This window comes from Bos indicus, chromosome 16 (assembly GCF_029378745.1).
Source record: "Bos indicus isolate NIAB-ARS_2022 breed Sahiwal x Tharparkar chromosome 16, NIAB-ARS_B.indTharparkar_mat_pri_1.0, whole genome shotgun sequence".
Taxonomy (NCBI): Eukaryota; Metazoa; Chordata; class Mammalia; order Artiodactyla; family Bovidae; genus Bos; species Bos indicus.
Window position 1 is genome coordinate 52,253,673 of NC_091775.1, and position 14,567 is coordinate 52,268,239.

The 14,567-nt window shown below is 54.0% G+C and overlaps 2 protein-coding genes across 3 annotated transcripts in view; both read right to left on the reverse strand.

Annotated features, from left to right (window-relative positions):
* Window positions 1-5,951, reverse strand: part of AGRN (agrin) — a 39,321-nt gene extending 33,370 nt beyond the window's left edge. Inside the window, exons 1-2 of one of the 2 annotated variants that reach the window (XM_070768427.1) lie at window positions 5,607-5,951; window positions 3,198-3,459 (exon numbers count right to left, since the gene is read on the reverse strand). In XM_070768427.1, the coding sequence (XP_070624528.1) occupies window positions 3,198-3,459; window positions 5,607-5,813 (469 nt within the window). In that variant the 5' untranslated portion in view covers window positions 5,814-5,951. The remainder of the gene's footprint in view (window positions 1-3,197; window positions 3,460-5,606) is intronic. The other variant, XM_019976354.2, reaches the window with a different exon arrangement.
* Window positions 5,952-8,065: 2,114 nt separating this feature from the next.
* On the reverse strand, window positions 8,066-9,216 carry ISG15 (ISG15 ubiquitin like modifier). The gene is made up of 2 exons (XM_019976941.2): window positions 9,035-9,216; window positions 8,066-8,597 (listed from the first exon to the last, which is right to left on the reverse strand). The coding sequence occupies exons 1-2, from the start codon at window positions 9,035-9,037 to the stop codon at window positions 8,136-8,138; spliced, it is 465 nt and encodes a 154-aa protein (XP_019832500.1). The 5' UTR covers window positions 9,038-9,216; the 3' UTR covers window positions 8,066-8,135.
* Between the last annotated feature and the right edge of the window lie 5,351 nt (window positions 9,217-14,567).

A 14,567-nucleotide genomic window follows, 5' to 3' on the forward strand; every position in this document is an offset into this window, starting at 1 on the left:
AGCCCTGGAACCTGCCCTGGGCTCCTACCTGCCCCGCTTTGCTCTGCGGAGCCAGTCCCTGTCTGGGGGTGTCTGTGTCCACATCCGGCTCCCAGGCCACAGGGCCTGCACCAAGGCCAAGGCCGGCGGCCCGGGACCCAGCATCTCTCTAGCCTGAGATATAGCCTAGGACTACCTTCCCCAAAGGCCCAAGACTGGCGTGAAGGCCCAAAGGCTAGCGTGGCAGGGAGGAAGGGAGGGTGCTCACTGGAATCAGGCAGGCCAGTCTAGGCTGTGGCCACCAGGACCCCCGGCTTCAGGACTGGGCAGGGCTGGGCTGGACTAATGCCAGACTCTCCGACCCTGTTCCTGTGCCAGGCCCGGAGAGGGCAGACAACACTTCCTTTCTCTGCTCTTGGCTCGGAGTTCGGGAGGGAAAGGCCTGGGGAAGGACCCCAAGCCTGCATCCCTCCTAGGGAATTCAGGGGGGCCCAAGGACCAGTCTTTATTAGGTGGGGGAGAGGAGGGTGGTGGGAGTGTACAAGTGTACAAGTCCAGACCAGGGTATAGTGGCCAAAGGCTGGAGGAGATGCCCGCTCAGCTGCCAGCCTGGGCAGCTCATGATGCGTGGGCAGCTGGCACTGGAAGAGGCCAGGCCACTTCCCTGACAAAGCAGGGCGTGAGGGTCTCCTTCCTTCCTGGAGCAAACCCGCAGTCTCCTTCACCCACAAGTGGTGCAGAGGGAGGGACACATACCTGTCTCAGTTATGCTCGGAATGTGGCTCCCCAGGCAGAGGATTGGGGAGGAGCTTCCTGGGGACTGGAGGTTGGGGAAGGGGCCCAGAGCCAGGAAGACCCTGCAGGCCCTAAGGGAGAAACTGAGGAAGGCGAGCCCAGTGGAGCTGGGGACCAGGTATGCCTCCCAGCAACAGGTACCCCTGCAGGAAGCAGGGTCCAGGTGGGGATGAGGTGGGGGCATCTAGGGGGGTGGGCCTCCAGGATGTGTCCCCTGACCTTGGCTCCTGTGGGCCTTTTAGGGGCAGGGGACATTTGTGATAGAGACACAGGTCTTGGGGTGACCTCCACAATCAGTAGCTTCACAGCCTTCACTCAGGGCCCTGAGGGACGGGGGCAGCTATGGGGCCCCAAGGAAGAGAAAAGGGTCAGGGTCAGATGAGAGGTCATTGTAGCTCAAGCTCGGCCCATCCCTAACCCTACCCCCCATGCTAAGGTGAGGCTTGGCTCCCTGGAGAGCCTGGGGTGGGGTCAGAGGTCTTTATCTCTTACAGAATGGGAGGTATCGCTTACAGAGTGGGAGGCAGGCCCTTCTCCTGCCTGCTCCCTGCTGTGGGAGGTGGGAAGAGGGCTGTGTCTTCCTCAAGCCTGGCACCAACTCCTGGGAGCCTTGTCCTTCAGGCTTTGGGGATCCTTAGAGGGAGGCACCCCATCTAATCTACCCTCTCCCTGGCCCCCTGCCCCTTATGGCACTGCTTTCCTTCCAAAGAAGGGATCCGTGTCACTGGCTCAAAACTTCCAGGGCTCCCCAGAGCCTTACAGTGGACCCCAAGCTTCTCATTCTGGGTCCCTCCCTCCCTGGGGGCCTCCCCTCCACCACCATGCCCACACTGGCCCAGCTGGAGCTGGGGGCCTAGACTGGTCCCTATCCGGGGTAGCCAGCAGACAGCAGATGAAGTCTCACTGGGGGCTCTCTCTGCAGACCCTCCTTTCCAGGGGTCCTGTGCCCAGGCTGACATATCCAGAGCCAGGGCCTGGCCTGGGTAGAATAGGACCTGGCAAGATGGCAGACCCTCTTCTGCCTAGGGTGGCCCCCCTGCCACATGCCCTCTGACCCCACAGACCCTCTAACTAGACCCTTCCAGCTATGGAGTTAATGACTTGTCTTCTTGATCTTGCAGAAACAGATTTTCTGCAGCCTGACCCCTCTTCCCACCTCTCATTAGTCTCCAACTCATCCTCCAAAACTGGGGATCACACCCTACAACCTGCCTCCTCTCCATGCCACTCTCCCATATTTCCCCTAGAGTAAAGCTTCCAAAGCACAGTCAGGGTCTCCAGTCCTCACCTGGTGGGAGGGCTATGCTGGGACCCCTCAGCTATGCTAGTGCTGGGAAGGGACCAGGGACACAGCCCTGCTGGCATCTCTGTGCGATGTTGCATCAGGACCATAGATGCAATCCCAGGAGCAAATGACTGCAGGCCGAGCAGGATGCTACAGGGCTCTCCACTTCAGGTTCCACACCTCGCCACACACACACACAGTCTGCCCCAGGCCAGATGAGTCCACCATCCAGGATCCCACAAAAGCAAGCCAGCACCACAGGAGTTAAGTTGGGTAGAAGATGGAACTTCCCTACCGGCCAACAGAGCAAGTCACAGGGACAGGGTCGCCTTCCCAGGACAGGAAGTCAGGGACCCTTCCTGCTGCCCTGGGAGGAAGCGATCTCTCCACCTCCTCCCATACATCCCTCCCCAGGCAGCCATGAGGGGACAGACAGGATGTGAGGGCGACAGGCAGTTCCTACTTCTCCCTGCTACATTCCTCAGCCAAGGATCTCAGCCCCCAACTGGGATTCTCCTGGGGTGAAGGGGATGGGTGAGCCATCATGTGAGGGAGGGTTGCTCTTGAGCCATTCAGAATAGACACATGGGGACAGCAGACAAGGAAAGATGCTCCACCTCTGTCAGGGGATCCCACAACCCCTCAAACTCCTAGAAGCAGCTCACTCCACATAACTGTCCCTTCCCAGAAATGGCAGGCCTCTGGGAACACATAACAGGGTAGCCTCCCCTCCAGCACAATCTTTAAGCCCCACCCCAAAGGCTCAACATCTGGGCCCCGTCTAGACATGTGTTCGGGCTTCTGCAGAACACAAACAACTGGTGTTCGTTCACCTGGTTCCAGCCTCTTTCCTAGAACAGGGAACTCCAGGAAGGGGCGTGCAGAGCTGGGGAGGCGGAGGGAAGAATGGGAGGCCTATCCCTTTGCAGGTCTGAGACTCCAAGATGACAGATAGTGGCAACACTAGGGCCAGGGTGGGGAGTGCTGCTTATGTTAAGAGTCTGGAGCTGAGGTGGCCAGGAAACCAGGGAGCCAGGACCCAGAAAAGGAGGTCGGACCACAAGATGCCATGTGCCCTAGCCTAGGACAAGCTCCCTTCTGCCCCCAAGGCACCTGCTCTGCTCGGCCCCACACACACCTTCCACACAGTGCTCGACCTCCTCCAGGTTCCGCAGGGTGATGCGCATGAGGCTGGAGTTTAGCATCAGCTCATTCTTGTGGGCGGGCCACAGGTATGGCGGGGCAGGGTTCACAAAGAAGATCCTGGTGTCTCCAGTGGACACCTGGTTGTCACAGATGAGGGGGTCTCCGAAGCCGCCAATCACCACTTTGTTGCCTCCGTCCAGCAGGCTTTCCTGGGCCACCACATCTTTGCCCTTCAGGTACCGCCAGACCCGAACCTAGGGTGGACATGAGGGGGTGTTCAATTGTCGGCGGTTCTCTTCTAACTGGGTGGAGCGGGGGAGATGGCCACAGAGGCCAGAGGCAGACACCAGACTGGTGCCTGGACTTTTCCTTCTTTTCCCACCTCATTTGCTCAGGCCAGATGTCCGGAGTATACCCAAACCCTGGGCAGATATGTGGAGTCAGTGCCCCAACCCCCCAGGAGGAAGCTGCAGGGAAGCACACACACATGACAGACGCCACTGCCCTTGTTATACTCCAGGATACCTGGCCTGAGAACACACCCCTTCCCTCAAGAAGCAGCTCCCTAACCCTCAGGTTTAGATGACCCCAGCCACCCCAGTTCTAAATGTCACACCTCACAGCCTTCCACACCTTACTCTCCCTGTCAACCCACCCAGTACTTGGGCCCACCTCTGGAAAGAGTCAGGAGCAACTAACATGGATGATGAAGTTTCAAGGTGACGGGCTCTGAGCTCAAGGCTCCTGTCCAGCTTGGCTCCATGCAGCCCTGTGGGTGGGCTAAGACACGGTCCAGCCAGGAGGTGAAAGACCCCTCCTCCTGCAAGGCTCCTACAGTGAGTGCTGCCAAGGCAGCCTGTGAACCACAAAATCAAGTTTGGGCAGCACAGGGCAGCCCCACCCTCCACACTCTGCTCTTGGGGCCCTGAGGGCACCTGCTCAGACAAACCAAGCCCTGGGGTGCCCACAGACTACTGGCAGTGGGGGCAGGAGGGCCACAGGCACTGCAGGCAGAATGAGCTGCCCTAAAGGAATAGGCCCATGGGGACTGCCCGGGAATGCTGTCCCTGAGAAAAAACACCCCTTTCTTCAGGATCTATGGGGGCCGGGACTTCTGGAAAGAGGAGTGAAAGACAACAGTGGCCCGTCCACCTGGCCACCCCTGCTGGGAGCCTTGGGTCTGCAAAATCTACAGGGACTCCCTCCACCCTCCAGTGGCCCAGGGATGGTGGGGCTGCCAGCTCTTCCCCCGCCCCCCATGCCTAGATACAGAGTAGGCTCTGGAAGGCCAATAACCAGCAGGGGAGAGCTGGGCGGCTTTCATCGCCTCCCCCCACCCCAGCCACACCCAGGAGCAGCGGGGAGGAAGTCGGGAAAATCCTGCAGGGACTTGGCAAAGTGCCCTGGCTGTGGTGGAGGGGAGGGGGCCTGGCGGGGGATCCCAGCTGTAGTCAGCACAGGCCAGTCTGAAAGGAGCTGCCACCCCTCCCCATCTCCAAGGAAGAGGAATGATCCGATTTCTGGTCAGGGAGGTGGTTTTAGGGGCCAGAGAGGGGCAGGGGCCTGGGTCCCTTCAGTCCTCCCTAGGAACAGATTGTGGGAAAAAAACCACCAGACCTACCCCGGGAGCTCCCAGATTCAACTGAAGGAGAGGCCAGGCAAGGCCCCTCTCCCTAAGGCCAGGGGAGATACAGCTCTCCCAGGAGCGGATGGGGCACCTGCCCTGCACCCCCCGCACTTGAGGCTCAGCAACGGCCCCGCCCACTTCTCTGCTCTGGCCCCACACCCATCACTGCAGCAAGCCCCACCAGGACCCCCGCGGTTGGGAGATTAGGTGTGCACCCCTCCTCTCTCTCCGGACCACCCATTCTCACCTCTGCGGAGAGGGCGACAGCACTGACCACAGGCCAAATCACCACCTCCATCCCAAGCAGAAAGCGTCACCTCCCCTCGTCCCCTTTCCTTTGGCCGGTGGGGAGGGGGCGCGGTAGCCGAACATTCTCCGGGGGGCGGGGCGCACTTGTTTCCAGTAAGGGAGTGGGTTTGGGGTGAAGGAGCAGACACTATCGGGTCTCCAGGGCCCGGGCACCGCGAGCGGGACTGCAGCGGCACCGCAGGAACTTTCCCTCCGGCGCTCGCGAGTTTTCTCAGACCCGCACACGCCCCCCACCCCTCCCACCGGGGGTCGGCGGTCGCTAAGGGAGCAGGAGCCGGAGCTGGTGCTGCGGAACGTCTGGGGCTCGTTCCCACGTCCCGGGACGGGGGTCTCAGCGCGCGGCCGGCATCGCGACGGGAAGACCTCCGGGCTAGGGGTCCGGGATCGCGGGGGAAGGGCCCCCAACCAGGGCTTCTAGAAGGGTCTGAAGGGGCTCAGGGTCCCGGGGGTCCCCAGGGGGCCCACCTTGCACGAGTATGTGTGCTGCACCGGGTCCACGTTGAGGATCTCCTCCACGGTGCCGGTGAGCACCACGTTCGCCTCCTCCTCGCGCCGCTCCAGCGCGCGTTCGGGGCACGTCCCGTCGGCGCTGGGCAGGGCGCGCACGGCCACCACCAGGAGCAGCAGCAAAGGCTGCAGCAGGGCCCGGCTGAACGGCCGAAAGCTGGCCATGGCGCGGGCAGAGGACGGCGGAAGGCGGCCGGAGCAAGCGCACGGACCGGGCCGCGCCGGGGACTGGACTGGACAGGACGGGACGCAGCTCGGGGGAGGTGGCGGGAGCGCGGGCGGTGCGGGGGCGGGCCTTGGGGCAGCACCACCCCCTTCCAGCCCCCACCCCCCACCCCCCCGGCCCGCCCGCCCCCGGCCCTCCCGGCGCCCTGCGACCCGCGGCAGCCGCGAACAAAGCGCCGGGAAAGCGGCGCCGGGCGGAGGCCTGGCTGGGGGAGGGAGGGGGCCGGTCTAGGTTTGGCCAAGGTGGGTGGTGGGCCTGGCCAGGCCGAGGGGCGGGGTTGGGGCGGGCTCGAGGGTGCTCTCCCTGCTGTGGCGCACTCCCACGGACGCCCCTCCCCCGTTCGCGCGGACGTTCCACCCCCCCGCCCCCCCGCCAGGAAATGCGGCTGAAATCGGGTTAATGCATAATCTGGAGACGACGTGACGGGACTTCCAAGGGGCTCCAGGCTGCGCCAGGGCTGGGGCGGCGGGGGCTCCCTGGCCGCAAGAAGGGGCTGCCAGATCCGAGGCCCTGCGGCCCCTCGCGCCCTAAAGGGCTGCGCCCCTCCCCCGGCGAGAGGAACCTGACGGGGGACCCTAGCCCCTCACAGGAACTGGGGACGGAAGCTCGGCCGCCCGGGACCACCGGCCACCGGGGACCAATGCGGGCTGGGAGCTGCGGCGATTGGTCGCAGCGAAGCGCAGCCCCGCCCACCTCGCGATCCCGGGTCGGCTCCCGGCCCTCTGCAGGGCTGCGGGCTCCCCCTGTTGACTGAGGTGGGAATAGCAGCAGCGATGGACGGCCAGCCACGCCCCCTTCCCAGCTCCCCCAAGGCTCTTCTCCAACCATTCCCGCTACTTCTCCAACCATTCCCGCTGGGTCCAGGGGGTAAACTGAGATCCAGAGTGTGCAAATTAGAGCCCGACTTAGCTGAAGATGGTGGGAATGGGAGGAGAGGAGATCCCTTCTGTTCCTCCAGGGCTGAGTCTGCTGCACACCCCCTCATCCAAGCCAACCACAGATCTCTGAGCCAGAGGCCATGAAGGGTGAGCAGCCCAGAGGCATCTTGGAGAAGGACCCTACCTCGCCCAGACCCTGCTGAGGGGATTCAAGAAAGGAGGGTGTCACCGAGAGGGCGTGCTCACACTTGTTAAGTTACAGTATGACAAAGAGGTGAGGGTGGGGGCCCAGGAAATGAGGCTAGAGCCAGGAGTCCCCCTACACACACACACACACACACACACACACACACACACACACCTGCGTGTCTACATAAGTGTCACAGGCAAGCCAGACCTGGGGGTCCCCCAGCTCAGATGCAAACTCCCACAGATCAGAAAGAAGGGGTCTGGGTCTCCAGCCAAATGCCCCTGAAGAGTCCGAAAGCTGAGATCTGAGTGTCCCCAGAGTCATGGACTTTGGCCCAAGAGGTATAGGTTCTGTGTCCCCCTCCCTGCCCACCGCATTCTGTCCAAGGCTGACTCACTTGGGAAACTGGCACAGAAAGAAGCATCTAGTGTGGAAGCAGGTGTAGTTTGTTCCCCTCCCATCCATGTGAACAACAGGAACCCCCATCCTGGGTGCCCCCTCACCTGCTGGCTATGGCCCTTCCATGATGTGAACTCTGAAGGAGCAGCTCACCCTAATGGTGATGTGTGTGCCCAAGGCCCAGTCCCCAATTCCCTCCAGACCAATGAAGGCTGGACAGTGTATTCTGATGGGTCCTGGAGGCCCTCAGCCTCCAGCTGGTGTGGGGGAACCTCCCTTACCACTGGCCAAGGCAGGCCCTAGGGACTCAGCCCCTCACCGCTTCCAGGGACACTCACTGTGTGGCCTTTGGGACCCAGCCAGGCCTTTTCCCTCCCTCTGCTATCTGCTGACCCAGCTGTGAAGGTGGAGACCAGTTGTGCAGGGCTGACTGAGGCTCAACCGGAAGACAGGGATGGGCTTCAACAGACCTGCCTCTTTTTATTTCTCTAGAAGTTAATTTCCCAAAGAGGTGGGGACACATCTTCAGTTTCTCCAGAGGGTCACCATTTTGATCCCACAGGGTTTGTCCCTTAACTTGGCCACCCTAGCCTGGTGACCACTCAGTGACCCTGAGTCCCCTCACCCACTCCCTCCTCCACCCTTCCCCCAATCTCACCAGAAGGGTGCCGAATGGAGGGCTGATGACATGGGGTGCTGGCCAGGGTGGAATGAACACTTCACATTTGGCTTTGCTACAACTTTATTCACTGCGCTGCATGGGGAGCCCTCCCTAAGGCCCTCCTGGCCCTTCCCTACCCACCCCGAAGACGTAGATTCATGAACACGGTGCACCCCTTCATGAGGCCGTATTCCTCCAGCGGGTGCTCATCATCCATGGGCCTCCCTTCAAAAGACAGCCAGAACTGGTCTGCTTGTACACGCTCCTTTTGGCACACCTGCTGCTTGAGCTCAGCCACAGTCTGCTTCAGCTGGACCTCATAGGGGCTGCTGCGACCCTTGTCGTTCCTCACCAGGATGGAGATGCAGTTCTGCACCACCAGCAGGACGGTGCTGCCAGCTCTCAGGCCCTGGAGGACAAGGGGCACCCCTTCCTGCAGCACCTCCCTGCTGTCAAGGTGGGCCAGGCGCTGCTGGAAAGCAGGCACATTGATCTTCTGGGCGATGAACTGCTTCAGCTCGGATACCGTCATGGAGTCCCTCAGAGGCACCAGGATCTCCTGGCCCCCTAGCATCTTCACCGTCAGGTCCCCGCCCTGTGGGCATCACACAGATTCAGAAGTCCTGGGACTACTGCACGTGTAGCACTGGCAGTGGGACGAGTGTCAGACCCCGGGGATGCAGCTCCCTCCTCTCCACCCTTCCCACCCACGGAGATGGGGACCCCAGGCACTGGAGAGTGCAAGGGAGCAGAAGAGCTACTACCCACAATCTTCATGTCAACTCTCCAATAAAATACCCCCCTGCCCTGTGCTGATCCCAAGGGATCTCAGAGTTGGCGGCTGGGCAGAAGCCACCTTTCAGGACCCAGACCCTGATTTTAGAAAGAGCCCTGTCCCTCCCCTCACACTTAGGGAACCGGATGCTTTGAGTAGCTCTACCTGCCTGTGCATAGTAGGCATTCTTCCCCTGGGAGATGCCACCAGGCAGGGGAATACAGAGCCCCACCTGTCAAACCCGCCTCACCACTCACCATGGCCGTGGGTTCTGGTGCCAGGCTCTCTGCAGACACTGGTTGGCTGCGGCTGCCTCTCTGCTCTCGGCTCTCTTCAGCCCTGGCAGCTCAGCCCTTTAATAGCCTGAGCAAACCACGTCAGAGTTACATAGGCTAATTCAGCTTCAGTTTCGGTTTCCTTTTCCCAGGACAGCCCCAGAGTGAGAAACAGAAACAAAACAATGCCGATGATGATGACCCGAGGAACTGAGGTGGGCTGGGCAGGGGGGCTTTCCACCTGACCAGCTGGGTCTGGGACTGTGATAGCACTCCCACCTCTAGGATTGAGTGTTCAGAAATCCCTGCATGTTCCACACCTTGGGTCCTTTCCAAGATGCACACACATCATAATAACATGAGCTAAGAATTAGAAACTTTCACTTTCCATTTACCAATTTGTGAAATTACTAACCTTGAAAAATATTGCCAGGGTTAATTCCAAAATAACAAAACATTGACAATCTATTCAGAGATAATCACTTTGTGTTTATGACAATATATGTTCAGATTGTTTTAATGAAAAAGAATGTATCTTTTCTATAAAAATGAACTCATGGACACTCTTGAGAAAGTGAAAATACTACACAAAATGGGGGAAAATATTTGCAATCCATGTGTCAGATAAGAGTCTAGTATCTGCAACATATAAGGAACTTTTACAACTTAACAACTAAAAGATAAGCAACTCAATTAAAAGTTGGGCAAATGACTTAAATAGACATTTTAAAATAGAAAATACATAAATGGCCAAGAGCCACATGAAAAGATGTTCAACATCTTTGGAAATGATGGGAACCAGGGAAATGCAAATCAAAACCAGATGTACTGTGTCACACCCCCTAGCATGAATATAATAATAATTAAAAAGTGAATAATAAGTGTTGGTGAAGATGTCAAAAAAATGGAATCTTCATACATTGCTGATGGGATTGTGAAATGATGTAGCCACTGCGGAAAACAGTCTAGTCATTCCTCAAAAGGTTAAATAGAATTTTCATATGACCCAGCAATTCCACAACTAGGGTATGCCCACAGAACTGACAACAGGTGTTCAAACAAATGCTCACACCCAAATGTTAACAGCAGCTCTAGTCATAGAATGGTTGAAATGGGGGGTGGAACCAAACCCATCAGCAGCTGGAGGCACAAAGTGTGGTGCCTCCTTATAGTAGAATGCTCCTCAGCCATAACCAAGGATGGAGCACTGACACAGGCTGCGGTGTGAATGGAGCTCAGTGACAAATAACAGACACAGGACACAAAGCATGTGATTCGACTGATATGAAATGTCCACAAGAGGCAAGTCCATAGAGACTGAAAATACCTTAGTAATTGCCAAGAGCTGCGGGGAGGAGGCATGAGGAGAGACACTTCATGGAGCTAAGGCCTCCTTTGGGAATAATAAAAATGTTTCATAACTAGATAGAGGTGATGGTTGGACTAAATATACTAAATGCCACTGGATTATATACTATAAAATGGTTAAGTTTATGTTACATGAGCTTCACCTCAATAAAAAAGAAAATTGAAAAAAAAAATCCTCCTGCTACTCTCAACATTTTGTACCCTGCTTCATTCACAGTTCAGTTCAGTCGCTCAGTCGTGTTGGACTCTTTGAGACCCCATGACTCAAAGACTGCACCACGCCAGGCCTCCCTGTCCATCACCAACTCCTGGAACATCTGGAAGTTCTTGATTCCTGTACCGTTGATGCCTGGCTTGGAGAATTTTGACCATTCCTTTGCTAGTGTGTGAGAAAATGAGTGCAAATGTGTGGTAGTTTGAGCGTTCTTTGGCATTGCCTTTCTTTGGGATTGGAATGAAAACTGACCTTTTCCAGTTTTGTGGCCACTACTGAGTTTTCCAAATTTGCTGGCATATTGAGTGCAGCACTTTCACAGCATCATGTCTTAGGATTTGAAATAGCTGAACTGGAATTCCATCGCCTACACTAGCTTTGTTCATAGTGATGCTTCCTAAGGCCCACTTGACTTTGCATTCCAGGATCTCTGGCTCTAAGTGAGTGATCACACCATCATCGTGGTTATCTGGGTCATGAAGATCTTTTTTATATAGTTCTTCTCTGTATTCTTGCCACCTCTTTTGCTGCTTCTGTTAGATCCATACCATTTCTGCCCTTTATTGTGCCCATCTTTGCATGACATATTCCCTTGATATCTCTAATTTTCTTGAAGAGATCTCTAGTCTTTCTTATTCTATTGTTTTCTTTGCATTGATCACTGAGGAAGGCTTTCTTATCTCTCCTTGATAGTCGCTGGAACTCTGCATTCAGATGGGTATATCTTTCCTTTTCTCCTTTGCCTTTAGCTTCTCTTCTTTTCTCAGCTATTTGTAAGCCCTCATATTTTTATGCAAGTTGTTTTAATGGCTGCATATGTGCATTTGTTGCCCATAGCAACAAAGTCCATTATAGAATAAAGTGTAATTTAGTTAACCAGTCTCATATTTTTAAATAAATATTGGTTGTTCCCACATTTTTACTATTACAAACAGCACATCTCAGGCATATGTTAGCTAAAAATAAAAATAAATACTTAGGGAATTCCCTGGCAGTCCAGTGGTTAGGACTTCATACTTTCACTTCAGGAGCACAGGTTCCATCCCTGGTTGGGAAACTAAGATCCCACAAGATGGAGCCAAAATAAATAAATAAAATAAAAATAAATACCTAAAAATAATTAAATATTTTAAAAATAAATTTTAAACTAAATAAACAAATTTTAAATAAATAAAAGGAATGGGGAAAACCAAATTGTTTTCATATGAATTAATCATTCCATCAATTCCCCCCAAATAATCATAAGGCACCAAAGTTGTTAACATGCATAAAACAGTTTAAATATTGTTTATATTATTCTAAATTTCTAACTTGACTCATTCCTTGCATAAATAATATTAGTATTATAAAAAGAAAGCCACAAACAAAACAAATATTACAGAATGTGAAAATCCCTGTCTTCTTCAAAAAACCATTATTTTGATTCTGTTTTTTGTTTTGTTTTGTTTTGTTTTTTTCGGGCATGGCATGCAGCCAGCAGGATCTTAGTTCCCTGATTAGGGGTCAAACCCATGCCCCTTGCATTGGAAGCACTAAGTCTTAACCACTGGACCACCAGGAAAGTCCCTAGGTGACCATTATTAAATATGGCACAAAGATAAGGGAATGAAACAACAATTCAAAAAAATTTTAAGTAATAAAAAATTTTAAAAAGATAACAAAAATATGGTATATATAGTAATAGAACCTTTATTTTCTTTTATTACTTTATTGAATATCACCTGCTTTGGACAAGAGGAACTAGATGCAAAGGCTTTCGGCAGGCAAAACAATAGCCCTGGAAGCATGTCTCTGTGTCTTGGAGGCTTTTAAGCCACCACAAACTGGGTGGCTTAAAACAACAGAAATGTATTCCCTCACAGTTCTAAAGAGCAGAGGTCTGAAATCCAGGGGGACTAAATGACCAGGATTGTCAGCCTGATTAAAAATAATCTGATTTTACACAGCTTACAGAAGACATAAATAATATGAAATATAAAGGTACAGGAAACTGAAAGTAAAAGGAGAAAAGAAACCTACTGCGTAATGTTAACTAAAGGGAAGCAGATGTGACCGTATTAACAGTTTCACTAACAGATTAACAAAGAAACCTTATAGTCAAAGCATTACTAGATACAGAAGGTTGCATAACAATAAAAGGTTGAGCTCACTGATAAAATGAAATTATTTTTAATTTGTATGCACCTAACAACATGATCACAAAATACATATGTTCTAGACAAAAACCTGAATATCCTATTTATGAAGTTACAATGGCTACTTATAAAGGGGTCTTTGGTTAATATTTGGTTTCATTTACAAACTAACTTAAACTTCCTAAAACTTTTAAAACAGTATCTATATCGTTTAATACACTTGCTTTTATTTTTAAGCCCTTCAGCCATCTAACAGCAGTAGCAACAACAAAAAACTCCCAAGAATATCCATGACCTCACTTATATCTATGCGCCCTCGTCCACTGAGGCTGCTATGGATACAGCCGAGTGGCTGTGCTTCTATCCTGACCCCATAATCTGTGGTGGAGCCAAGGGCCAGAGTGATCTACACACAACCTTCTCTCCCATGGCTTCCCATAAGCTTCCGAGAGAAGATAGGAGCTTAGGCTTGTTCTTCTGACCACTCTGCTGACCCTCTAATCTCCTCTCCTGTCCACCTGCCCCCATTGAGCACTCGGCTCCAAGACTGGCTGCCTTGCCATGGCAAAGAACTACAAAATTCCAGGCCGAAGCTGGTGGCGGCTTGCAGCCAGTGGTGGAAAAGCAATAGGTCAGAAGTAGGTGTTTGTATACATCAGGGAGATAGAGCCACTGTAGGACCTGCCAGAGCAGCACTGGGAGTGAACTCTGAGGGTCAAGGACGATGGCAGAATCTGGTCTGAGAACTGAGAATAGTCAGATTCAGAGGAGGCTGGTGCCTCAGTCAGGCTCCACCACTGGGCAGAGAGTGCTCCAGTTGTGTGGATAGAAAGATTAGAGTGAAGACTTGTTCCCCAAGTTCCACAGGACTGAAAGGCACAAGGAGAAGCGGGAGGCAGAACCTGAGACAAGAGGCTGAGAGTGTGGAGGGAGGAGGCAGGACCCCAGGTTACACTGGGAAAGCAGCAGGATATTGTACTGCAGATGCTGACCTGTGCCCTGTGGGCGGGGCTTCCTGGTGGGCGTGTCCTCCAGGGTGGATGGGAATATTACGGCTACAGTCTACACCCAGCACTTAGGATTGGAAGCTTAGTTGCCAACTCTACACTAGGATGCCCCATGGAGGCCAGGAAGTCCAGAAGATCAACCGTGTGAATTTGGAAGTCAACAAGGACTGTGACAGGAGCCGCTGGAGAAAGTGACAGGGAATCAGGAGTGAACCTTCAGAAGGTATGGGGAGGCCCCCCCCCCGCAGGGTTGCAGTGGACTTCACAAGATGAGATCTGTTAATAAGATGAGGTTCAAAGCTGGGACTTTTTTTGGTGAAGAAGAAACTAGTCTGGATGTGACCAGCAGGAGAGCAAAGCATACCTCTCCAGAGAGTAGTGGTCCAAGGAGACTGGAGAGAGAAGCACCCATGGAAGCCCACAGGGAGGTGGCATCACAGGCAGACAGGGTGGGAAGCTCTGTTACCACACAGAATTGGGGAGACATGGCTTCCCCAGCGTGGAGAGGTGTCAACATTCAATAATGGAGAAAGATGTTGACAATGCCCAGACCTCGGGGGAGGTGCTGTCATGCATCAGGTGTTGGGGGGATGCTCCAACTGCCCAGCACCAAGAGCCGAAGGAAGGTGTCTTGGTCCGCTGGCCTGTAAAAATGAAAGATGCCCCCTCAGGGTTAAGATTAGGGTCCTGGTCATCTGCTTCCTTCTTCTCTATACTGAATCCTGGGTTCCTCCAGCCCTAGCCTCTGCCACTTTATCATCTCAGGACCCAACTCCCATGCTCCAGGAGAG